The sequence below is a fragment of the Halictus rubicundus genome, chromosome 18, assembly GCF_050948215.1.
Source record: "Halictus rubicundus isolate RS-2024b chromosome 18, iyHalRubi1_principal, whole genome shotgun sequence".
Lineage (NCBI taxonomy): Eukaryota > Metazoa > Arthropoda > Insecta > Hymenoptera > Halictidae > Halictus > Halictus rubicundus.
Window position 1 is genome coordinate 7,199,863 of NC_135166.1, and position 27,569 is coordinate 7,227,431.

General features: G+C 49.1%; 1 protein-coding gene across 6 annotated transcripts in view; it reads left to right on the forward strand.

The window, feature by feature from the left end:
• The window catches only part of Hth (Meis homeobox homothorax), a 617,913-nt gene that overhangs the window by 289,785 nt on the left and 300,559 nt on the right, over positions 1-27,569 (forward strand). For 3 of the 6 annotated variants that reach the window (XM_076803532.1, XM_076803533.1, XM_076803531.1), the window contains exon 9: positions 15,988-16,032. The exons of the other annotated variants lie outside the window; for them this stretch is intronic. In XM_076803532.1, the coding sequence (XP_076659647.1) occupies positions 15,988-16,032 (45 nt within the window). The remainder of the gene's footprint in view (positions 1-15,987; positions 16,033-27,569) is intronic. 6 annotated transcript variants of the gene reach the window in all.

The following is a 27,569-nucleotide window of genomic DNA, read 5'->3' on the forward strand; positions in this document are numbered from 1 at the left end:
GGAGACATATAAAGGGAAAAGGCGTCTAACGTTCGCAGATTTCTGCCGGCTGGCTCCCTTTTATCTTCTACTTTATCTTCCAGCTGGAATCGCGGCAACGACGCGCTACCAATCTCGCGGCGTTCACTTAATCCTCGTTTACTCTCTCGCACGTGTCGACTCGTTTTAATTGCTGCGTCGAAATCCCAGCGATCTCGAATATCAACTTTGTTGTTGTCCTCCTAACCGCGATGTGGAACCATTTGAAACGGTCTTCCACGATTCAGACGTCTTTTCCTGTTTACGATTCCGTCGCGAATGCTGGTCGCGCAGGCATTCGAAATTGTTCATTGACACGTTGTTTAGATTATTAGATTTGAAACCTTTACCATTCGCAGCTGAGAATTTGTGGAAAGGGGATTCAACGGGAATGGAACTCGGGAACACAATTCAATAGTTTCTTCCGGGATTTCCTGGTAGAACGTACTCCTCAAGAATAATACTGATAGACTCCCGATAATTAACACTAAACCTACCAAGCGCAAAATATATAACAGTGTCTTATAGGAGGGAGAGGATTGAAGTTACTTAAACTTTCTACGATTTTTATTATTATATGTGCTTAAATAAAGAAGTCAATTCAGTAATTTCCTATGAAAACGTTTTTATAATTTTAATAATTGTGAAATAGAAAACCGGCCATTTTGACCGTGGTAGGTTTAGTATTAATAACTAGACTGCGGATCTTTATGCAAAATGAATATTTTCTTCATCAATCACAAGGCACTGGAACCGAGTAAAAATTTGCTTCTTTTTTAATACTGTTAGCAGGACAAAGGTAACGTGTTGACACTCTTCCATTCTTTCAGAGTTTCCACTGTTTAAAATCGCAGCTAACCATTTTTGTCATAAATGCATAAAATCCTAGCACTGAGTTAACGTTCGAAACCTACAGGAAATGCGTTTATTAATTATGGCTTATGTTAAAATCTTCACTGATCAGAATTTAACTAACAGGCTGTGCGTGGATTGTGTGGATAAAGAGTTAAGAAACGGTGTTCATTACCGCGAGCCTAGAGAACAGAAGGTCGGCTTTTTGAGGAAGCGAAAAAAAAATATATAATCGCGTCTCACCTGGTCGCTTATGAGTTATCGGGCCCGTTCGACGTTGTTCGCGGAATCGGATTAAACGCGTCACGCGCCACGGCCCATGAAGAGAAACGAGAAGCTTCGGCGGATTTTAATTGCGCGACGCTTTTTGTCTCGTCTTTTCGTTACGTCTCAACGATTACCATGGTACAGTTCGATACCTCTACTTTGCTTCCCGTAATCCTCTAACTCTCCTTATCTACTTACCGAGTGGATCTTGAATACTTAAAGATCGGGTTTCGCGTAAATGCGTCTTTCTTGTCGAACAGAATACTTCTCGGTTGCGTCGCGTTCATTATAAACACACCGACAAAATGTTGACGAGTTGTTCCGTCTGTCACGCGTCTATAACTCCTAATTGATTGTAACACCGTTTTATGCGGAGGCATAGCTGAATGTATTCAACATGTTGTTTTTTAACACTTTATTTACCGGTAATGTTATAATAGTCTTTTTAAAGTCAAAGATCCGCGGCTGAAGATTTTCTTAATACGTTATTTAAAAGCGGCAACATTTTCATTCATAAATCAACAAATTTTTGGAATTAATATAATGTACCAATCTCTGGTGAGATTATTAGTTAAAAGAAAAATATTCAGCTTGCGTTATATACAACTCTAAAAGCCTATCAACACATAATTTTTAAAAGTCCATGGTCCATGGCTAAAGACTTTTTAGTAGATTCTTCAACAGCAACAACAATTTCTTTTCAGATTAGAATGTACAAGAAAATTTCTAAGCTTATTTTTGATACAGTACAACTACTGAAAATCCAATTAATAAGCTTCCGGTAGATAAAGTGTTAATAGGTATCTGATTGTAGCTATCATGGTTTCAATTATTCTATGTACTTGCACTTGTTGCAAGTGGGGCATTGTTATCTGTTTCCCAAAAGATTCTCGAGGATACAAATTATATTCCTTTGAAGGGTCGAGCTCATCGTTTGGCTAGCGTCGCTGCCAGCTTCGTCGAAGGCTGAAAGGGCCTGATACCTCGAACCTCTTTCAAACGATCGTCCTCTGAGGTTCAAGGACAGTCATTTTCGCAAAGAACACTTCCTGCGGATGATGTCGTTGTCACTGGGTGATCAGGCGAATGGCGAACGTAAACGTCAGCCTGTGTACAGACGCAGCCTCGTTTGACCCTGCTCGGTTGAACTCTCGTCGCGTGACACGTTGTAAATCACCGGGGCCCACCGTAGTAGCGATACGTGCCTGACCAGTTTGATGGCCGCGGCTCATTGACGCGGTTCCTCGTCCCCTCCATTCACAGGATTCGCGGCAGCGTTGCAGATTCCGGTGCATCTGGCGATTTTGGCTTGCTCTCCCGGCTTCTGGCGTTGCAAGCGTCCACAAAATTGCTCGAAATTCTATTAAAATAAATATTTCTCCCTTCAACCGAACTTTCCCCACTCCGCGCCGCACGCTTTCGAAACCAACATAAATCTTCGCCAGAGGCAACTCGAAATTCCAATTTTCTTCTTGAGAAATTCATCCTTCAACAGATTCGCTTAAATCGACGTACATGTATGTTACTTATAGCGATGTTCCTTTTATTCTTATGGCCTGTGGTTGAGGATTTTTCATCATAAACCAACACAACCCAACCTCAATAACGTAATCTAATTATTTCGTTTGGGATAATTGTGTGAACGAAGATTTCTAAGTTTCCAGTTGATACAGCATAATTATTGAGGAACCTATTAACCCCTTGCACTACGATTTCTTTTACGGTTTCAGTGATCAGAACTTTTCTTCGTGTGTTTCTTCTATATGTTCTTCAATAGCTGTGCATTAACAATGCCAAAAAAGAATTTTATTTCGTTTTACAGGAAATTAATAACATACATATTTATTAGGTTAAACGTTGAGCACTGTTGAGCTCGTGTACTGTTCGTCCCTCAAATGATGGCTGGGCAAAGAGTACGCTCTCACTCTGTCTCGGTTCCCCCACTATCACACGCATTGTCGCTATTGGCCGACAACGATGACGAGCGGCGTAGTCTCTCAATCCTGCGAAGTCATAGTTCCGTTTCACTCGGTCTCGACATGATCTGCTGTCGCTCTTCGTCATCGTCTTCGGCCAATAGCGACACTGTGTACGACGATAGGACAATCAGATTACAGCGAGAACGCGAAGGCTTTGCCTAGCCGTCATCTGGCGGACGAACAGTAAATTTTAACTTGGGTGCAAGTAATTTGCAACTTATTTGAGATCCATTTATTCGTAACGCTTCCCTTGACAAATAGAGTATCTTCGCCGCAACAAAGCTAAAATTCGAATATCGGCCTTAAAGATATGATAAATGATATTTTAAAGATATTCCGGTACTATTTTTAACGATCTGTCACTAATGGGCTAGAGGAAAATTCCTGTCGGCGTTCTAAGCGAAGACGCGGGGAGAATTCATTTTCTACGGCACGGTGTGCTCGTACGAAGAAAACATTCGTGGAAACCGTGGTGCATGATATATGGTTACGCGTGGCGGGGCGGTCATTGCGGCGGTTGTCGAAAGATTAGCACGGAGACTTTGTAACGATAGCGGAATCGCGGGCGCGAAACGGGCGCCGCGTCATCCGGGCCGGTCCGCTTTAAATAATTTCGCGGCAGAATAGGTAAGCGGTGCCTATAATGTATTCCAACCGCGTGGCTTATCAACCGTTCGACCGAATGAACTTATCGAGGAACTAGCTCGCGCGGGTGCGCGCACCGCGACCGGGCCCGCACGGTGCCGCGAATAATCCCGACCGGCCGTGAAATATGGCGTTAATTCCGATCTCGGCTACTGATTTAGACGGCACCGATTTGCACCGGTAATTCGTTCCACGGTGTGCATTAACCTTACGAGCTCGCTGGGAACCGTTTACCCGCCACCGATGCCACCTTCTTCGCCGGTTCGTTGTTCAAACTTCGCCCGGGAGGGTCGCTGGACTTTTCTTCGTTTCGATAAACACGAGTTATGTTATCCGGCCTCTCGAACAGGATGGTAAACTTAAATCCGCGTCTTTTATGGGTGTCAGGGGCGTGTTGCGCGTTCAAGCGTTTTTCGTTCCGGATAACGTGCTCGTTCGCTTAACGAATGAAAATCAATTACGCGTTATCCTCGCGTGCATTGCGAAAGAAAGGATGCGAAGTACATTTGGATCGGTGAGTATACCTGTATCTTAATCCGATCAAATTTCACGAACAACCGACAGTCCGCCACCCCTGTTTCACGGTGCAAGTGTTACGCGCTCGTTCTCGGCGGAAGCAACACTCACGTGTTGCAATAACTTCACGCGTCTTCACGAGGATTTTATTTGATCGTGGCGCTGGCGGGACGTTTAACGCGAGAATCCAAAACATGCAGTCTGCTCGCACACGATTATATAACAACTGGTAATCTGATTATCTAGCAAGTAAGATACCCGCGCTAAAAGAACGGAATGTATCTCCGTGTCTCGCTCTTACCGTCGTCGTCGTTCTGCTCGTTTTTCGGAGCTCGAACATAAACGTGCCCTCGGATCGTCGGCCCAGTGAGCTCTATTGGCGCTCGCGTGAATCCGGGAGGCGTTTCTTTAATTTTATTGCCGAAACGAGAGCCATTAACGGATCGTGTAAATCTTTGCTCGGCGGTGTCCATAAAAAAAAAATGATTAACATATTAAACGCGAAGCGTGCAGCCGTCGCCTCGGGGAGCTCTCAGGTACGTTACATCTGATCGGTCCTGGTGGGCGATAAGAGCTACACATATTCTTGACGGCGCGTATCGGTCGCGCTGGGAGTTTCTGTCGGCCTCGGCGCATTCTTGGCGAATCCAGCGAGCGGCAACGAGCTGCTGAATCGCGCTTCACTCTTCTTTTTGACTCGTCGTCGGAACCATTACCTACCGTGGTCCGCCTACTAGAGTAGCGACTTCTACTCTGGACGCTGAGGGCTCGGTACTCCCGCGGCCGGGCCCCCGAGATCCTGGATAACAGTTATTAGGGGCTTTTTATAATGCGCGCGGCCCTCTCTGTCTCGCCCGTGAGGAGGTCTTGCTCCTTGTCGCTCCTCCGCGTTCGTTCGCGGCAACCACCTACCAGAAGAGACCGGCTAACCATCGGAGGAGCCCGACGAGCTGAAACAGGAAGAGCGAGGAAGAGAGAGAGAGAGAGAGAGGGTCCTGCAACGTTTACCCGTGCAACCGCGGTAAACGTATGCGTAGGACACTCCCAGCCGCTTGATTATATATAATTATCGGCATTTTAATAACTAATCATTTTCCCTGGCTCCTTCTTCCTTCCTCCGCAATTCCGAGGAGAAAGGAGCAGCTTCCGACGACGACGAACTCCGCTACCGTATCTCCGGCTCGGCTCGCTCCTCCTTCGCCGGCGTATGCATAGTAATAACAGGGATACGTCTTTGTTGCGTCGAATAAAATGAGATACGACGGCGGGCAAACAGCTCGCGGTTCCCCCGGCTGCCGGCGGTAAAATGGCGGAGTGACTCGGTGCTTTTCTGTCGCGAAAATGGCTCTGTAGAAAATCCGTATACATGTATGTTCAGCGGGACGGTGTCCGTTCGGCGCGGCGTTCAATCGGTTTCGCTCCGCACTTTCGTTGCGTCGTGTAATTTCGTTCTACGTTGTGTTTTCGGTAGTTTACTACCAATTAGACTGCGCGAGCGCGTGTATAAATCCGCGTGTTCGGCCAGTAATTTGCAAAAACAGCGTTTAAACGGGCATCCATCTTCGGCGCCGAATGAAGTTGCAGCTGCGTTTTATCATTCTAGCCCCGGTGCTTCTGTTTTACGGTGTTATGCAGATTAACTGGTTCTATAAACGCGTATCATGATTCTCGATGATGAATCGGCCCTCCTCCGGTGAGAAAGTAGATCCGTTCGAGCAACTCTCCCGATCGAAATTGTTACGTCGCACTTAACGGGCGCGGATCGCATTAATCGTTGCCCGCCGTAAAGTACAAACTTCGTAATACGTTGTTATCGATGTGGCACAATAACACAAATATCGTTACATAGTATCGGGCCCGTATCTTAGCCCCGCTGATTAAACTGCCGGCTAAAATGATGTTTCTGCGGTTTAAAATTGTAAATACGTGATGCGATAATACGTTACGGTGACAGTCGACTGTTGTTGCATTCCTTCTGTTTACGTAAAAACTGCATAGATAAAGTAATAGCATTCAGGGTTAATAAGTGGACTATATAGCTTTACGCTAATCTGCGTTTGTCCTTAAATGTTAGGGGAGAATGGGGTAATGGCGGTCGTTTGAGCGATGGTTATGATAAAATGAATATACGAGGTGAAACATGTATTCAAAGATATGTTTCATAAATTTAAATTATTCGTTTACTCGTTCGGTGAAAAATAATTAGTTTCATTTTCACCTGACTAGTCGCATTTAAAAATAGGCAAGGTATCGTTGACTATCCTCTTTCTTCCCTGTACATTTACAAGCTTCCGGGGATTTGTTTTTTGGGCAACCTGTAAGAGCACTAATGCCCGCAGATCGTTAATATGGGGGTAAACAATCGATTAAAAAAAGGCGGGGATCGCGATCCGATTATAAGAACCTCCATTTTCCCCGTCATTTTCCCGGGACCCCCGATATTTCTTCGAGGACGCGGGAGTGTGGGTGCATCGATCACGCGAAACGCCGAAAAAAATCGCCGATTCGGCGGAACCGCCTTCGATTATCCGGCGTGCCGGTGCCGCGGGGGTGGGCAAGAAGATCCGTTGGGGGCGCGCGATAGTCGGGGTCGCTCGTAAATATCCCGGAACGTAATTAAAAGCTATCGATTTGTCGTAAACCGCGTAATTGCACGAGTTACTACGCGCTTCGAATAATCGCCGTTCCCGGCCGGGAAACTTCGTAGGGCCGCGCCGCCGGAGATAACGGAATATTTACATATTATCGCGGAGCCCGCACGATCCACCTACGGTTGCCGCGCGCGCGATGAACCCGTCAGCCTCCCGCCGGGGAAGGGCCTCCGTGTATATCGTGTCGCGGATTCGAAATCCGGCGCGGGGCCGAGATCCGAAGAAATTGATGGCCCCGAATCCGTTGGATCGAACGTTGCTCGAACGATAGACCCTTCTTCACCGCTCGGCGCGATCGCGATGTTCGCGCCTGTCCAAAACTGCCACCACCCGATTTCTATTAGGGGATGTTCTCTCACCACCGAACACGTAGACCAAGAGGTAATGATGGTCCCCTTGTAATTTTTGACATTACCACCCCTTCCTCTCTACGCTTTTTTTCAAATTAACTCTTGCTATATTACATATTTGCTATATCACATGCTCTTGGCATATTTTGATATGTACCTCGATTATCCGCACTAAACGGTGCCGACCTAAATCCTTACCGAGTTGCACAATAAATCGTAGAGTGCTCGGCTAAATTTACACGACTTAGCTATTTCAGTAAACAAAGATGGAGAATGAATACAATGTGAAGGAAGAAGAAAGACAAAGATGTCTCTCTGCTGCTGGCTCTCGAACTGATGAAAATTTAACTGAACACAACTGTATATGGATCGTTACGAATTAAACTGTTTCTTTTTGGAAAGTATTCGGAAAATAAACAGCCCCAGATAATCGAAGATCTACTGTATTTCGTTGAGATCGACGACAATCTTCTGATTGCGCCTAATACAAATAGGAAATGATTGGAACTGACTGGAAAATTGACAGAGTATTTCAAATTTTAAATTATTGCAAATAGACATCGAAGATCGGGTGTAGTCCCTGAAGGATTTAAAAACGACAGAAGCAGAGGAAGCATTACATGTTTTTACTGACACAAATGTTCTCCAATCTTTGCTTCACGGTTCTCGAGAAAAAAATAATGATGCCTAACAGCTAGCTTAGATGATGCGTTCTTTAATCGGTCTGGTAACTTTATCGATTATCGTGAATTCTCGATATGTGTCACGGGTCTTGCTAGTGTCAAGTATCGTCCAGGAGATACACTCCTCGGCGTCCGAGGCCTATCGAGCTTCGCGGCCCCTTCGATAGTGGGGATAATTCCGCGACGTTTATCATCCAGGCCTTGGCGACATTTACAGAGAAATCACTGTAGTTTGCTACGAATTCATTTCGTGGATACGAAACGTGCCTCATTCTGTTTATATGTGATTTCTCATTTTTTATATTTTTAAGGCGAACAAATCTAGACATCCCAAAGAATGACTTGTTATCTAATGGTTGATCGTCTTCCCTTACTTTCGAATTGGTAACGAAACTTACTTGATGAAGAACCCGGAGGAGTCTCACCAAGTTTATGTTCGTACAGCACGAAGTGCAACAAGAGGGATCGAGCTCCGCTTAGTACTATTCGCCGCGATTTTTGCACAGGCCTGTGCCACTCGAACGGTTAATTGCACCCCGTAGGACAGAGCTGCTCAACGTGCCTATTAGCGGGCAAGGGCGCCCGCCGATGCCCGTGGGCACAGCTACGGGCAAAGTTACGGGCAAGTGACTTAGCGGAGTGGGGGTAGGCCGTAGTACAGCCGTAGCTGGCCACGTATCGGTGAGACAATGCGTGTGACACATACATGCAGCCTTGCCCGCAAGGGCGTGGCTTCTTGCTCGTCGTTCTGTGTATGCCCAGGGCAAGAAAATCGCTACACGTATGGGCAGACGCTGAACGGCTCTGCCCTAGGAGCGCGCTTTCGATCATGCTCGGGTGTTCGGGTTCTTCGGGATTTCCTTTCCCGCTTCTTTGCGTTCCCTCTTGCGCGCGCGGACCCTGCTTAACGGCGAGGCGGTTCGTCGCGAGTCGTAAAACACGAAGATCCCTTTCGCTGATTAAAAGCCCGTCGACAGTCGTGTCGTTCGTTAGGCCCCGAGTTCCGTGATCGTTCCGTTTCCTGTGACAGTTTCAACGTTTCTGTTTTCGTTGCTTGAACGCCGCACGATGGTGGGGGAACCAGGGGCCAGGCGAAACGACCACGTTTTTCGTTGCGATACTCGACAAGCCCGAAACGTGTAAAGTCACAGATTTCGCGTTCGATTCCGTGACCGGTCGGCCGACAGAGAAAAAAAAAATAAAAAAGGAAAACGGTGTTCTGTCGTGCGAGCGTGCTGTAAGTCGACGAGGAAACGCGATACGAATGGAACGAGCTCGGGGGTGGGTCGGCGAAGGTCATATAGATTTCAGGACACCTGATACCTCCGAATCGAGCGAGGGGTGGAGTCGTATCGCCCCGACATCTGAACTCCCCGAGTCACTGGCCCCGATGATCGCAAAGAACACGTGTTGACATTTCGCTCTCCGCGAAGAAAGCGCACGAATCACTCTAGTCGGCCCAACGAGACGAGTCGGTGCAGCAGCAGCAGCAGAAGCATGCCCTCCTTTGCTAACTATCCGAGAAGTGTAACATTCACTCTGTCGCACTCGACTGTCTGCTACGTGCATTTGTTTACCTTTACCGCCTCGTCTCGTTGGGCAGACTGTAAGTATGATTTTCTCGTTCGTGCGATTACCGGATCGGCCGGTGGCTGGTCTTCGCAAGGGAACAGGGGTCAAGGTTTTTTGGCCTCCGAAGTGCAGCCTCCTCGTGTCTGCCTCCTGCTCTTGCATCGGTCGTGAAGACAGATTACGAGAGCGGGGTCCCGTGCACGCGGACGCGTTCTCCTTCCTCTTTGGAACGGGACGGGGCGAGTCGAGGCGCAGCGGCTGGCGTCGCGTGATACCAGTCAATCATCACCGGAGAAGAGGACTCGACGGTCGAAAAGTGCGCTGCCAGCTTCCCGTCTGTGCATATGCGAGAACCGGCGCAGTGCGGCGTCGTCTCGGAAGTGAACGGTCTAATTAGTCCCTCCGGAGCTCGAATCTGCGTACCGTTCTCGCGCTTTCAGCCTCGCTCGCGTGACGCGCACGCTAATTGCCGAAATATTAATGGGTCCCTTCCTGCCGGGGGGGCATCTTCTCTCGACTTCCTCTTCTTCTGCTTCCTGGTCGTCGTCTTGCCGCACAATAGAAACCGGGGAGATACGCGTTCGAGGAAACCGGGCCGGGCCGGGCCGGGCCGGGCAGCCGATCGATCAAAGCAAAGATATACGAAAACGGGAACACGTCGGCGCGTAGATTAATTTCTCCGTCGTTATCCCGCGATCGAATTTTCTCGCTGGCTTGCGGCTCGGCTTCCGCGGCAAAGAGGAAGGACGCAGGAAAGTTTAAGGGGGCGACGATCGACGCTCCACTCGAGCGGCGAAGTGGCCGGAGCTTTATGAAGCACACACGGTAATGGTTACCTCGGGCGAGGGGACGGCGAGGGCCGATCCGAAACGGTCGGTGTGTGCAGTTCCGCGCGCATTTGCGGATCCATGGATTCGTGAACGGCTGTAAGTGGACGCCCTTCTCGTAACGCGACGGTGAAGCCAACTCGAGTGAAGTTAAGGAGGGGCTTGGATGGCTCTTCCTGCGGGAATAGGAAGTCCAATCCACCCAGCGCTTCCGTCCCCCTTTTCCTTATACCCGAGGGCGCATAAATCACTCCTTCTGCTCGCTGCCGCGAATCCTCCGGAATGTTTCGCTGTTCCAGCGACGTCGTGCTATTTTGCGCGCGGCCAATGCTGACCGAATTCAGGTTTTCCCACTGTTGTAGTTCGATCCACCGCTACTATACCAATCATCGAGATTTTTAAGTTATTTGTGCTAGAATAATCTTATTCCCCATTCGTCAACACGTTCCCTGCCGCGTGAGTTTTGTCTTTCACACAAGTCTCGACTATTTTATTCGTTGAAACGATAAGAGCTATCAACCTTAAGGGTACTTAGGGGGCTCCTCGAGCTTGGAGAATGATACATTTGAGTTATTCACTCTCTGCAAAAATTCTCAAAACATATAACTGTGTAAAAACACTGTCTATAAGTAATCAAAAAAGTTGTTACGCGACAGCACTCATCCGAATAGGCAGCACTCTTAGTTACAACCGAGCATTTTATTTTTATTTCTTTATCTATAATTTATTTGACAAAAATTGTTTCTTGTTTTTATTATTTTATTGTCCAAGAAATGTTAAAGATTCCATCATTTTAATAAAAATGTGTGGTGCTAATTACCATTCGAGTCTCTACATTACTCCACCGTATACCTAAGCAGTTTCCTTTACAGTTCGCGGTGTTAGTTTTATGCCATACTTCGTAGTTGGAGTACTGTCTCGCGTTGTTGTTCAAGGTTCCCGCAGAAGTTCAAACAGCGCTGGGTATTTTCAGCCGTCTGAATTTGTATGACTTCTATCAGTGACATGCATATGAGTCCGCGAAGATATACATATTTTCCTGCTTGTCCACTTCAACTTCGTCCAATCCCAGCCCAGGGGACTATACCATAGTTAACATCACCATCCCCCCCACGTGTTCTCACGATTTCGATGATGCCTGTTCGCGTCTTCGATCGCGCTAGCGCCGTTGTATCGGCAACAAGCGCGAGCTCGCGGCGGTAATTCTAGCACGCGACGCGTCAAAGGCGGCCGGTAATAATTGATAAATTCGTTTGAAATTCTGTTTGTCGTCGCCCCGTTCGTTCAGCGGCGGAGTCAACGAGAAAGAAGAAAAGGCGTTGTTGAAACTGTCCGTTCCGTCGCACGCGAGCAACCGGCGCGGCGCGGTTCGACGGGTTGGCAGGAGCGGTTTGCAGGCCGATGTGCGCTTGTACATGTGTATGTACATGGGGTGGCGAGTCGGGGGCGAGTAGGTAAATGTAAGCAGTAAGCCATTTTCCAGACGATGAGGCGCGAAGCCCCGCTCGGCCTCTTAGCGCGGGTAATCCCTGCTTTACCAACCGAGCCTGCCGGGGGAAGAAGCCCGCCGCAGGTGCGACCCCGGGGCTTCTTCCCCCCGAGGCGCAGCCCATATTTAATATCGCTCGTCCTTGTTAGAGCCCGAGCATCGGTGAGACGTCGAACAAACGGCCAACCTCGTGGAACTCGTTCCCTTCGCACGGCCGGACGCACGTACATCGCCTCGTCGCAGGTTCTTCACGCGTCGGGGACCTTGACCACCCGATATCGCTCGCGACTAGGCGACGCGACGCGTCCCGGCTATCGACGTTAATTGCGCCTTAACCCGATAAGCGGGTAGCATCGATTAAAATTAACGCCTCGATAAATTGCCTCGCGACCGGAAGAAAAATCGCGGGACCGGTACACCCGATCGCTGGCTCGCCGGTTGATAAAATTGATTGCTTAACGCTCCCGCTCGGACTTATAATGATAAGTGTTCTCCCCCCCTCCCCCTTCCTGATCAACTGATTCGCATCCTCCTCGCTTTTCCTGTCGTTTTCGCGAGGGCCCGTTCGGCAAAGATCGGCGTCAACTTTCACGCGTATCCGCGGCCTCAAGGTCCGTATGTACTTGACTGCGGCCGACAGACGGGCCGAGTCACGTCCGTGACACGAATCCGCGCTCGGTTTCCTGTTTCCAAGTCAAGTTCACTTGTTCCTGCTGAGATCGGCGATCGCCCGAGGAGTCTCGAAACCCGGGACTGCGGCGTAAACGGGCTGCGACCCGAAGAACCGTGTCCTTCTTTTCGATCTCATTACTCATTGCTATCGATGCTTACTATTTACCCGTGGGCAGGTGATTGATGATCGCGCGGTTATTTTTCAGCCCGGCTGGTATCGCGCCGGACTGGAATTTTGCTCGATCGCTCGCGCCGGTTTATCCGTGTGTAGATCGAATCGATGCCGAGCGTTCGAAGGGAGGACGATTGTCCGAAGAAAGAATTGTATTCGCTACTCGGAAAGATCAATTTTTGTTCGCGTCTCGTTCGCGTTCCCGTCGCGGACAGCGCGAACGACACCATCTGTAGCCTCGCCGTACAAAGTATCGCAATTAGAAGAGAAGAACGGTGTCGCGATTTCCTGAGAAGCACAGATCCTGTCCGCGCTGCTCGCCTCGTTCGCAAGGGAATCCTGTGCCTCGTTCCCGTGGTAATTACGAGGGAGACGCAGGTGGAGACAAACGCGCGACTTCGTTAATAATACCGTTCCGGCGCGGCGGGGAAGGGCCGCGGAGGAAACGGTGGAAGAAGTTTTGCCAACCAATTGGCCGCGACGCACGCGATAAGAACTCAATTACCGTTTTATCCAATTGCGCGCTCCTCTTCCTGGCGCCGCGCCGTTCTTTTTTTTTCGTACGCTCACGATGGGAACGGAAAACATTCCTCCCGGCGGCGCACAGACTCCCAGCGAGCGCGTTTTGTTAAGCATCCTCTTTTTCGCGAGGGTTTTAATGTCTTCGTGCAAACGGCCGCCGCGAGCGTACACGGACGGACACATCGACAAGCACCGGGAAAACCGTGATCGCCGTGCGAGGATTCGAAAGTCGGCCGACAAGCGAGATCTCGATGTCGAACGGCTTTTCTCTTGGTCGTGGATGGAAATTTAATTAAAACTTCGAACCGGCCGCCCGGAAATGGAAATTGCGTTTAGTTATTTATTATTTGGCCGCCGGTAATTTATGCGCCGGTGCCGCGAGTAATTCAGGACCAATTACTTGAATCAGGAAATCCTGCGATAATGAATATTTACAAGCGTTGCACCGGTAACTGGCCGGATAAAAACGCGAGTCGCGGGTCTCATCGTCGTCGTCGGAATCGCGCGCGATGCAGCGCAGAAAGCGCGGACATTGTTCGTGCAATGCCATCGGTCGCGGGCAAGACTGTATCATTTAGCGTGGCAGCCGAACAATACCATATCTTATTCAATCTCGTCGGGCGGCTAACGTTTGCCGGCGTTTCTAAGAGGCATTGTTCGGCATCAACAGTTAGTCCGATTCTAAGCAGATGTTGCCCGGCCATCGAGTGCGTTGCCACGCAATTAGCGGCGCGTAATCTGGCCGCGTGGCAGCGCCAACGACGCCATTACGGCTCCGACGGCCGCCAACAATGAGAGATACAATAGCAACGAGACGATTGTCAGCAGCGAGTGGCTCGCGGATCGAATCAATGCGACTCGTGAATCAAGCCGAGCGAGCAACGAACGCCGACAATGTGTCCTATCTCGCCACGCCCTCCGGTTTTTCGTCTTCTTACAGCTAACGCGGACACCTGCTCCCTAGAAGGAACAGCTGAATAGCAAATTCCGGCGATCCTTCCTTCGAATAGGGGCCTCCTTTAAATAGAAACCTAACGACAACTTTGTGTCCACGAAACGAGCCCCTTCTTTCGGCCGATTCGAAGCGCGACGCGTCAAGTCACTCATCATCGAATCACCCTTTGTACTGCGCACCTGAATCCGAAGAACGCTTACCAGACTTTCCGACGATCGTGGTATTTTGAGACAGAGAGAATACGGTTTGCTCCCTTTGAAAAACAAGGATTCTTTCATCCCTTTGCTCGACAACATCGAGTCAGACTAGATCCACTAACCACGTATGTTATTAGTAGACTGCGGATTTTTCTGCAAAATTCAAATTGTCTACACTTATTGCCAGATACAGGACATTTATTCCTTTTCTAAATTATTTTTTGCAGTTGAAAACAATGGTACTTTTAAATCCTTTAAACGTCTTCAATGTTTTGCATTTGATCTATTCACTTTTGTCTGTGTAGCTATCAATTCCCTTTGAAACGAAACAAAATTCCATTTTATAGGCGATATACAGACAAATGTACACTTTCTTCGCTTTCTATGAAATTATGAACAACAAGGAAGTTCTAATCACAGTAACCGTAAAGTAAATAATAGTGTAAGGGGTTAAGGTTAATGATACGTTCAATTTGAACATTTAGTTTCTAGTTTAGCGTGAAAGCAGCTCACGGTGACTAGAACACATGGGCGGAGAAGGATCTCGCTCGGTTTCATTAGGCGGCAAAGGGATTCGATGGAACGTTCGAACAGATGGTGCTCGCAGATGCACGTTCCGCAGCGTGTTCGCGGGACGCATTAAAGTGACGCGCGGCCCGGGAAGATGCATCAAAATACGCTCAGGACTTTTGCAGTTCGATATTGACGCCCCCGTCGCGGAAAGGCAATTTTTCGTCGAGGATACACGACTATCGCGTTAACGTTGCTCCCGCGGGATGCTCTTGTCGAAGGGGTGCGCCACTATCCGCGTATTTCAGCCTCCCCCCGTGGCGGCTCGAGGGGGGACACGGCCGCCGAGGGGTGTAGGGGAGGGCAGAGGGCGGAGGGTGGCTGAAAGCACCACGCTCCACTATCTCGCGGACAAACAGATTTTAATGAGTAAAACGGTGCGGCGGAATTGCATCATGGCGTTCCCGTGAATTTTACGGGCGTCAAACCTTTCGGTTCCACCTCCCCGGTTCGCGGGCCCCCCACCACCCACACCCATCCCGCCCGTGTCTCTTCCGCCGGGCTCGACGTTACACCCGCCATAGTCATCCATAGTTTATATCGCACGAACACGCGGCCCCCGCGTAATGGCCGTCCGTAAAATATTTATCGCGGAAATTAGTCGCACGATGATGTATGCCGCCGCGTCCACGCACACAGCCGGCCGCGGGACGCGCGCGCGCGCGTGTGCGCACCTGCCGACACGCGTGCGAACGCGTGCAACTCCGCGCAGCCTAGATGGAAACGTATTTGCGCGAAATCGCCGCGACCGCACGCGCTGCGGCCAACTCGCGCCACCCCCGCAGCCTCAACCGCCCCCGCGATTTCTCTCTCTCTCTCTCTGTCTCTCTCTCTCTCTCTCTCTCTCTCTCTCTTTCTCTCGCACCCCGTGGGACAATAAGCGTCCCGATGTCGCATCGGCGAAATATCGATTCGCCGGTTCGACGATCGATCTTTTCACCCTCCGGGCGGACCAGCCCGCGTCATTACAACCGTAACGGGTTATCGACTAAGCCGAAACAGCCAATTACCGACCCGCGCTAATTTACCCTGTTTTTCTTTTTGTTCCAGGTAAGTCTCGCTGGTCACCCTTCAACGGAACACATGCCCAATCGCGTAAGTTACAGAATAATCACGCCACTATCGGTTTCTGTCGGTATCGACCTTCTATAATCATAACTAGACTGCGGATTTTATGCATTTATGGTAAAAATGAGTAGCTACAATTTGAAACAGTAGAGAGATTAAAAGAATTAAATAGTACTGATGTATTACTTTCGACCTGCTAATATTATTCAACAAGTAAAGGAACTCTTAAGTGGCTCCTGTTTCTTGTAACAGGTGCAGAGAATGTTTATTTTGCACGAGAAATCCGCAGTCTAGTTACTACTTTCCATTGGAAAGAAATGTTATCACAGTAAAGTTATACATTCCAGAATATCGTGATACGTTTTATAGTCCCAACGCGTTCGTTAACAACAATTGTTTCGCTATCAATCGTCATCGTTGAAGTGTTTTATTAAATGCGATGTATCTCGTTTATGAAATATTAGAAGAATTTAGCAAGGGAAAGTCATGGGCTCTGCCAATAGTATGTTATGTTTCTATCATTTTCAACTATAGCATAAGCAAAGCTTATATAACTGGTTTCATGTGGCTACAAATTCATGGACGTCACACATGTGTGACGGTGGTGGTGAACGAGTCATTCCTCCTATCTTTCAATTATCGTTTTGCGTTTCTTAAAAATGGTTGTTCGCCAGAACGACATGGAAAAGTTTGGTGCAGAAATTCGAAAGATAGCGGCTCCCTTTTGTCGACAGAAGGATAGCAAAAAGACTGGTACAATCTCAAGTTTTGAGGCTTTCGATGGTGTCCTTGGATAAGTGTCCGGCGATCTTCGCCTCCGCAGCCAGGTGTGCTCGAAATCAGTTCGCGGACTGGCAGAAGAAATATGAGACTTCGGTTACGAGATACGACTGGCGAGGACATAGATGAACGTATAATAAAATCGTCACGCGACCAGATTATTAGATAGCGTGATTATTCCCCGGGGTGGATGAATCATTGATGAAGGTGTCCTAATTAACCCCTTGACGCGTGAACTTTTCCGATAGGTATCGAGCAACCCTTTACCCATTTTTAAGGCTATTTCCAGCCGACTGCTAAATGAAAATCGATATCGTCGAGTCCCTTCGAGCCGAACGGAAGGAAATGGTTGTGTTCGCAAGTTTCTGTTGCTTCGAAAGACCCAACGTTGATCTTTGCCTGGCAGATATGCGGCTATAAATAGACGGCAATGTTCACACGATCGCATCAACGCCTCGCTTCATATATTTTTCACCCTCTTGTCCTAATCATTAATGGCTACAACAGGTTGAAGCTTTCCGATAGCCGAGAATTTAAAATCCGAATACGTAGCAGCGTTTCTGTCCGGACAGACATATAGACACATGAGTTATGGCCTGCTTCTCATACCTACCGATACCGTCCGAACAAATTCCTGGAAATTCACGTCTCCGGGCACAGTGATTTCTCTATATATGTCGCCAAGGTCTGGATGATAAACGTCGCGGAATTATCCCCACTACCGCGGAGTATACCCCGTGAGGGGCCTCGGACGCCGAGGAGTGTAAACATAACACGGCTCGGGTATGTCTCCTGGACGATACACGACGCTAGCGAGACCCGTGTTGTTGACATATATCGAGAATTCACTGTATATGACCATATATCCGAACATCGCTGTATCTAAGAAATGAAAATTTTTGACGAAACGTGCACGACTGGAATTCGTAAGTTTGCGAGTGTCTCGGCGGCAGGCCTCGTTTCCCTCGTACGAATCGAACATAAATCCATTTTCCCACAGTAGCGTGACGTTCGATGCTCCACAGTGTTCCACGGCATTGTGTCCGTTTGTAACACGCTGTTAAGCGTAATGACGTGTGTTTATGCTCCTGAAAAGTTTCCTTCGATCCGAGTTATTCCGCGGCCGGGCCTCCACGCCGACGGTCATTATCTAATGTTAAGAGTTGTTATTACGAAGCGCTCCGAGGATAGAGTCGTGGATGCGACCGCGGTAATGCCAGGTTGGTCGAACGTTGCAAATTACGACGGAAGACACACTATTAATTAGCGATCGGACGTTGTTTACCAAGTCACGACGACGGCACCGGTATTGTGAGCCCGAGCTTCTTGCGCTAGCCGACTTTTGCTATTACATGCCATTTAGCTAACGGTCGGCGTGCACCGGCTTCCATTATTTTTACGACTGTGCCAATGCCAAAGCGTGCGAGAGCGAGCCCGGGGACCGAGTCTTCGTCCTCTTCGCCACCGCCATCGCGGTTCTCAACTTTCCTCCTTTTCTCAAGGTGCTGCACCCTATTTCGCACGAACCAAAGTGGCTTGCAACTTTACACGTTCATTGCACTTGCAAGTTCGTAGAACAACTCGTTCGGTTCCAAAGAACCTTGTGGTCAATGAAATAAACTATGAACATAGAAATTTCAACAGAATATGTTACGTATCAATCGCGTGGGTTATATTTTAAAAGCGATATGTAAAGATATCGGGTTTCGGGAGAATCTCAATTTTGTTATTGAATCATCTTTGCAAGGTGCAACGGTGTTTTTCGAAATCCGCGTTGAAATAGATAATTCGTTGATGTTCCGCCTGTTATGAGCGAGCATCGCTATAGCCATTGTTCGATATACTTGGAATGTCGGCCTTTCCGCTGGCTGTCGATTTTACGAATCGAATTTCGCGAATAGTTCCTCCGATTAATTAGCATACAGGTGCTCGTCGGAGCGCGAGCAAGCGATTTTTTCGAATTATCCGTGTCGACGCGGATTTCGTTCATAACTCGGCCGGAATGAAATTCGCGTCGTCGGATTTCCGTTAATCCCGGGAGCCGGGCGCGCGCGTTTCGTCCTGCCGGCAGAACGAAACGAAATTAAATCGTGCGTCGGCTGCGTTAATTAATACGCATTGCCGGCGTGTCGATTCGCGCGCGGCGATAGGTAATACGCGCGCGGGCTCGATTCCGCAATATGTAGTAGTTTCTAATTAACGGGAGGCATTGCGATCGATCCAATAAAAGTAGGCAAATAAATCGTTGATACCCTGTCAGTACGGTCGACACGATAAATCAGTACTTTCGAGCAATTATACTGCCGGGCCCGTTCCGTTGCGGTACGAAAAACAAATTTTGAGTAACAAGCATCGATTTTAATCTCGAATTTATTCAACGCTGATTAAGCTGTATCGGGATATACGTCCGCCCGTTTATATTCGTCGGGGATCGCGTTATAAATGACCGTTGCCTGTATAGGTCAACCCGCGCGTTAATCCCGCTCGCAGTTAATGTCCGATTAAAAGAAAACACGGTGAACATCGAAAGGATTACGGGCGAACGAGCGAGTGACAACCGTTCGGGAAGCTTTTACGAGCGATCCAGACGGAACAGCGGAATACAATTTGAATAACTAAGAGCAACGGGAGCGCGGTTGCGGAATCCACGAGGGACATCAACTTTTCCCGGCGCGGCGTCCCGATGTTCGCGGTTGCCGAGCATTAGCATCGGGAAGTGGCAGAAGTTAAGCTCGCCGTGTCATTTCTGTGTCTGTTTAGCTTGTGGCCCTCTTCGGGCGTCCCTCCGGTTCCTCTTTCTTCCCGCGACGACTGGCCACGTAAATCCGGATCGCAGACCTCTCCCGATGCATTTGGAAATTGCACGCGACCTTCCTCGCCGATGCATCAAACTCGATGAATTAATGAGAAGCACCTGGAGTAGGGGGGCAGACGGAGCGACTTAAAGACTCGAATATCAAGACTGGCAAAATGGGACGGGGCCTGTGATACTAAACTGTGTAAACTGCTTCGCTGATCGATGATCGCGTTGAATACAGGCTGCGCGAGTCCTTTGCTTCCGACTTATACGGGGGTAGCAAAAAGTCCCGTGTCCGCGTCACCGGATCGAGCAACGATCGGTCCGCTTTAAGCCAGCCCATCCCCGGTGCAACGATTTGCATCCGCGTTGTTCCTCGCTCGAACTGCCGACGATTCGCGAGACGGATTCGAAGCACTCTTGGAGCTTGTCTCGCGAGACAACCGAACGAATGTTCCGGCGAGGGGGCAGAAAAACGGTCGGGGCGAGAGCGGGATCGGCATCGGGATATCGGGGTGGCTACGCTCGGAGGTGACTCGGGGGCGCAAAAGTTGGATGTACCTCGAGGAGGAAGAGAGGCTTCGGTCGTCGAGGTGCAATGACGTAGGGCGTCGGAGGCGTTGGTGGCGCTGGGCTCCCACCAGCGTATCGATTCCTCGATGCCAGGCAAGGAAACCAACCTCCACACCCCCTCCCTTCGGCTTCCACTGCCTTCAACCACCCCCGGGCAGCCGTGCCGGCTAACTCAGCCCTCTCTTTCCCTCTTTCCGCCCATCCAATCGGCCCAACCACTCGCCCATCCACCTCCTCCACCCCTTCCTTCGCCTCCGTCACCCTTCCCCCGTCTTTTGCCCACCTACAACCCCCTTCCCCCTCGAACAGCCCTTCCTTCCTCCGCCGTTTCTCTTCCGTGCGACGGCCAACTTTCCAGATATGAATTAACAGAGTTACGGAGCTTCTGTGGCGGCCGAGCTTCGAGTTACGCGGCTTACCAACTCGGGAACGTCTTCTGGGTCCCCCATGACCCCCCTTCCACTCTTCTACCGTGCACATCCGCGTTCCTCGCGTCGCCACGCTATGCTACGCCACGCCAAGCCACGCCAAGCCACGCCAAGCCAAGCCATACCAAGCCACACTCGCCGATACGTCGATACTTTGATTGTCTGTCGTAGGATTTATGAGTCGTGGAAGAACAAGTGACCGGCTGGGTGGGTGACGCGTATCGGAGGCTTTTTGCAGGCCCGGCACGCGTGGGACTAATGGGGTAATTAAGTCGGACAGCGTGGGAGTGGTGGCTCGTCACGAATGCTGATTGTCGCCGGTGCATAATCTGTCACGAGATCTGTATTCGATGGAATCCCGGTCGTGTACATTCACAGAACCTCGCATTACCTTCTTCCATTGTCTCATCGGGGCATCGCATCTAAATCGAACCTCTTGCCGTCCCGCGTCGAACCTCTCTCGCTTTCCGTCGTTTCTGTCCGCCCACGCTCCGCGGTTTCGTCATCGGAACACCGTCTTTTCATGTTCGTACAACGCGAACTGTACGTGCGAAATACCATTCGCTCGACGACCGATCACCATGTCTTTGGAATCACTTCGACTAGGTAATTGCGATTTTATAGAGGAATTACTCTTTAGTTCGGGGAGCTCGTCGAGGAAACTAGGGAACTGATTTGCATCGAGTGGCTTGGGCAAATTCAGAAGCTTCGCTGCACTCTGAGAGAAGTTGAGGTCGAGGTTAAATATAAACTGATTAATTATGTTGTTCGTCGTTGACGATCGAGAATTCGGGACATGCTCTTTGAATGGTCCTTGACGAGAATTATTTTCACTACAGTGATTTCTCAATATATGTCGCCAAGGCCTGGATGATAAATGTCATGGAATCATCCCCGCTACCGCGAGGTATAGCCCGTGGCCTCAGAGTAAACATAGCAGAGTGTTGTTGACATATATCGAGAATTCACTGTATTCTTTCCGATGAATACAGGAGATCCTGTCCACCTATGAAACGGGACTATGTGCTGATGAACCGAAGATATTTCGGAATGTATTTCGAAGGGCAGCATTTCCTTATTAGCCAAACAGTGAGACGCTTTGATCAAGGAGTGCCAAAGATAAGACTGAATTTTTATGGTCGGATAATTTAGACGATAGGATCATGCTCGATTCAACGAGACGAGTCAGTGTAGATGAACGAAATCCCAGCGTGTCTTCTCTGCTAACTGTCTGCGAAATGTAACCTGAACTCCGTCCCGTGCAAGTGATTACCAGTGAATTCGCGATATATGTCAACAACACGGGTCTTGCGGAGAATACCTTGCAATAGTGGGGATTATTCCGTGACGATTATCATCTAGGCCTTGGTGACATATATAGAGAAATCACTGTACTATCGTTCATCCGCGATGAGAAGGCACAATGAAACTTTTAGAGATCTATGCCCCACTAATACTTCGCGTTACACGCACTATCGTGCGTGACTGAAATAGGGGGACACGTTAACGGTTTCCTGTTCTTGCTTCTATAAGAACCAATAAGTCCCTCCTATAAGAACCTATAAGCCCTATCACGCTAGCGTTGAGAGTGGGATCTTGAAGATCCCACGTTGCCCCTCTGTCATTTCGCGTGGACGATCGGTACATTTGTTTACTACCAAGCTGGCACCGATGGTCGCGCGTGAATCGTCACCGGCGACGCGGCGAAATTGATGCGTCCTTCAAACCCTTTCTGCCCCCGGACCTCGTTTGACCCTTGCACGGTCATAGAAGCATCCGGCTGATAATGCCATTCCGCGGCACTGGGTTAGTGCAAGCACGCGGGTGCAACGTCGAGGAGGAGGGGTTGGCAGCAGAGAAACGAGAGGCTGGGGGCGGGAGGCGGGGGAGGAGGCGAGCAGAGGCTGCCGGTAGTCGACCGAGGAGGGGGCGGTCGTAAGGGGTGCGCGGGCGTCGGCGGGGAAGGGAAGGGTTTGGGGTATTAAATCATAGAGCCGGAGCGCCTGCCGCCGGTTTACTGCCGGATAAAACGCAGTGACTGTTATGTTATGGACCACCTGTATGCCTCGACCCTGAACTCTCTCCCTCTCCCTCTCTCTTTCCGTTGCTTTGCCGGCTGCTCTCGAGCCGACTGGAATCTATATAGGTCCTAAAACAGCCCTCTCGCCCCAGTGGAAACGGAACGTTGCTCTAGATTAGTTTCTCGATTCTCGGAAAATTACCCGGCTCGTCGGGGCTGCATCGAAATTCGGACGGGTGGCTGTCACATTTACGATACACCACGAGCTCGACTGTAGGATGGAGGATGATATGCAGAGAACTCGACGACTAATATCGTGTGACTATCAGTCACAAAGTGTTAGACGTGGTTGAAACACCATCGGATTCTGGAAGATTCTTTGAGAAGAATTTTCATTATCCTTTCTTATTGGACTGCTTCGGTATATTTTACAAAGTGTTTGCTTTCGATATCCCGAGAACCTGCAGACGCAGCAGAAATTTGGATTTGGGTGCTTGAGTTTTGATACCGAGCAGAATAGATTCAGCAATTTATGCGTTAACTTCGTAGGGCTTGGGGATCCGCCGGGTTTCGAAGTGAATGTAACGTGATTTTTGAAAACGTCTGGTTTCACGAACACGCTCGGCCATTAGACGCGTCGTTGGGAGAACAGAATGATTGGTGCGTTTCATCTGTACAACTGGAAATCGACCTCGAAAGCGGCAGAGCCTCGTTGAAAGCTCTCCCGTCGGCCAGATCCGTCGGTCCGATTCTTCGGTTCGATAAAAATTTGTCGGAGCTCGGCGCGCGGATGAAAAATAGCGCACGATCACGCGAGCCGCGAACACCTCGTCCGGCCGGGCGAGCATTCTCGCCGCGCGAGTAATTAACGCGTCGTCCTCGACAGGTCTGACGTGGCGAGTGCAGGCGCGCGCGCTCTTCGGAAAGGAATTCGCGACGGGAAGCGGCCGATTCGCACCTAGCCCGGACGCGAGGCTCGCAAAAAGCGGGGCACCGGTCGGCACGGCTCGTGGAAAAGAGGGAAGAGAAACCGGGTTGCGTAGACTCCTTAGAAAGAAAAGCGGTGCTCGCGCGAGTGAGCGCGCGCGCGCGCGCGTGTTCCGCCTCCGTTCGTTCCCATATCCCGGCGCGTCGTGCCGTCTCTCTTTCTGAACCCTTTCGGCCTTGGGGTCGAGTTTTTCGTTTCTCCGCGGAGATCGGTATCCGCGATTATATTATAAATATACATGTAACTCGGAGCGACGAGGGACGGTCCCCTTCGTCGGACGGACTCACACGAGCACCGCGCAACCTGGTGTCCGTGGTGCGCGCGCGAAAGATACCTGCAACGACGCAACTGCGCAACGTGCACTCGGTGCAGAGTCACGTGTATTGTATATGGCCAGCACCATATCGGCCTCCTCGGTTACGAACGAAACCCGGCGCTGCTCGTAGCCTTCGCCTTATCTCTCTCTCCTCCTCTCCCAAGACTCCGCACACCTTCGCGGGAGCCGCGTCCCTTCCCCGAGCGTTCCCTCGTGCCCGCCGTATTAAATACAATAAAGACATTCAATGGGAATTAATCGGATATCTACGTATCTACCGTCCACTCTGGCCGCATTGTTGCGCCGGTGCCGTGACGGCGCGCGCGGCCGCCACCGCTCTTTTCTTCTCGTATCCTCCTCGTTTTTCTTGCCGCCGCCGCCGCCACCGCACTGCTCAGCTCCTCGTGCAACTCTCCTGCAGCTCGTTCTTCGTATTTCACCCTTTTTGCCCGGCCGAGCCACCGCCGCCGCTCCTCCGCGCCAGGTCGAATGGAGATATTCCGCCGCGGAATAATATCGAGCCACGTTTTTCGAGCAACGCAACGCTCCGATGCGTCTCACGCGGCCATGCTTCCCCGAGCGTTCTACCGATCCGCCATGGCTACTGACGCCACCCTTGTTTTGCCGATTCCAACCACCACAGTTCACTACTAGTTCTTTCCCCGCGTGAATCCCTAGAGAAAGAGATAAAAATGTGACGCACAGTTTTATATTTAAAATCTTATTCATAACTTACATTCATTTGTATTTCTGCTGAAAATATAGGTATAGTAGAACTCCATTCCCAGACAAGTTGGTTCACATAATTCCAGTACTGACTATGATTTTTTGTTCATTTAATACGAGTTTATTGTAACATAAGAGGATTTTGATTAACCAGAGTTCGGTTAGCCAGGCACTGCTAAAATTTAGTTCATATAAACGCAGTTCCACTGTAAACTAATAAAGTTGCACGTGATAAAGGGTGGAACTAAAGAAAAATAATTTCATTGAATGTAGTATGTACCATGAAAATAAGCCATTTTTGGACGTTTTGGAAAAATGAGGGTAATGTGGCCTCTCAACAGAAATCATTGTAAAATCGTTATTTTTGGTAAAATTTTTTTCATGTACAAATATCGTACGCGTATTCTTCTTTCTCGCACGATATGGACTTCTCACTGTGGAAATACGCACAAAGCACTTTTGTATTCCTCAAACGTAAATTAGTCTGTGATCATCTGAGAACGTAGAAATGTAGAATAATTTTGATGTTTGGTGACAGAAATATTAAAGAAGTTCTCAGAAGAAATTGAAATTGGGTACCTGGGTACTCGGCTACTGACACAAGGGTTAAGCAATTATAAATTTGTTTGTATCGTCCTCGTAATTTGTGTAAGAGATCTACAACCTCCGATGGATCGTTTTGCAGGATTCCCGTCGCGGGGTACGCGCAAATCAACCCTCGTTCGCATTCTCACGTGACCGTGGTTGCCGGTACAAGCACCAGCGGGATACTTAACGAACCCGTCCCGAGGTTTTCGAGGCGGCTCGGTTCGGTTTTTCTGACCGGCAGGAAAGAAACGGCTCGGCTCGGCTCGAGCTCGAAGCAGCTTCGGAGCGGCTTCGGCGCGGCTTTCGCGCAGCTCGGTTTGGCTAGGCTCGCCGCGGCACGTCGCGCTGCGCCGGTGTACGCCGATACGCAACGTCGACGGGGAGATTTTAATCTCGATCGGAGAATTAATTTGGTGCCTTGTAGGGAATTGCGCTCGAGGAATTGTAACTGTCTTTAATTCGATTATCGGATGCTCTCTATCTTTCCAGGGTCGCATTGAAATTCCTTAATGTTTTAATTATCCCCGGTAACGAGGGCGTTCTTGTTTACGCCGGCCATTGTTCTTTCTCCGCGGCGCGGCGGGGGCACGGTAATCGTTGCGGCGAAACGATGCGCTTATCGCGGAATTTATCGCGCCGCGCGCAATCTTGATCCGGGTGGGACAGTTATTAATTGATTCGTCCGCGGCGCATACGCTCCATTGACCTATGCCTTCGAAGAGAGGTTGAATATCGGCGTCGGGTGACTCGCGATCGAAATTTGTTCGCGTCGTGTTCCGCTTTCCGCGGAATTCCTACGCGCGCGGGAGTTTTGTAAAAAAGCAGAAGAGGTTGTGTGTCCCGTAAATGCATAATCTCGGAATCGAACTCGCAGCTCGGGCAGGTTGCAACTTTTCCGCGTAACCGAACACATTGTGCGCAATAACGGGAAAACAGGGTCGCGGGGGTAGCATAAGCTCGTCAAAACTGTCAGGCCTTTTCTCGGCACGGAGTTCCACTCGGCATTAAACTTTTAACCCGTTCCGATTCTTGCTCGGTGTTCGCGAGTTAGTCCTCGGAAACGTATCGATTGTTCATTACTGTTGCGGCTCGGAAACTTTGTCCAGTCAATCGACGTCACATTGTATGCCGCTCGGAGCGCGTGGAAGCAACCCGAGGAAAGCCGACGGCATCTAATGAAGCTATAGCTGGGAACGGCAATTCAGGGGAACCGCGATGAATGATGAATGCGAGCCGAGCCCGATCAATGGACGCGGTTGCATTAAAATGCAGCAACGAGCCGCGGCCGATCTTGCAACCATTTCACTATCAAATCGCGCGACGGCCATGAGAACCCTGATGCAGGCGGGTTCACCGGGCATCGTGCACTTTAGATAAAATCGATTCGTTTCTACGACTAACTAGCGACCACGGTGTTCCCAGTTAACCGCTCCTACAGGGAAATTAAATTGCACCTGTGCAATAACTTAACATTCTAGGGGTAGAAACTATGTTTATCGTACATGGTTTCGGAACAAACTTGTCCCGGGTACAAAATGATCAATGATCTCCGGATCTCTATGCAAAATAAAAATGTTCTACTATAAAGTAGAAGTTGAATAAAACATCTTTCTTCTTTTAATAGCTTTAACTAATTGAAATAAACGTAACTAAACTCTCAATGTTTTCATATATTCACTTTTACCATAAATGCATAAAATCCGCAGTTTAATGATCAATGTGAAATGACAACGTTATTTTATAATAATGTCCTTCGTTAGTTGGCAAACCATGTTTCATATTTTCCCCTAACAGAGTAGTAACTTTTTTTCTCGTAGGTTTGAAGTCTCATCAGCTTATTAACGACTACATGTTGATTGAATTCTGTATAACGTAGAGTTGTATCCTTTACATAAGTTTTCTAAGGTTTATCCCGTTAATGAACAAGATCCCTACAATCGTGGTGCTTGTGTTTGCTTCTTATGTTATTGAATGCTGAACAGTTCTAAAGAATATGATTGGTTACGGTATCCACATTGCATTGAAAGTGTAGTAGCTTTGTATAGAGGACACAATGTAATTAATAATGACTCCTTGCATTTTGTCTGAACGTCAGGTGCGCGTATAATCGGTGGGTTAATTAATTAATGACTTAAACGCGTAGGTGAACGGTAGGTTGCGCTTGACTAGCGTCTTCCAGGACGAAATGGGTTACAAACGTTCCGGTAATTGCGAGGTAGCCTCGGAGGTTGGTTTATCGACTAAGCGTCTTCCCTCCTCCCGGTGTCTACCCCCACCCCTGACATTACAATTATTATTCATCTTATCTCGGTCGATTTGCATTATATTTAAATTTAAATACACGGCCC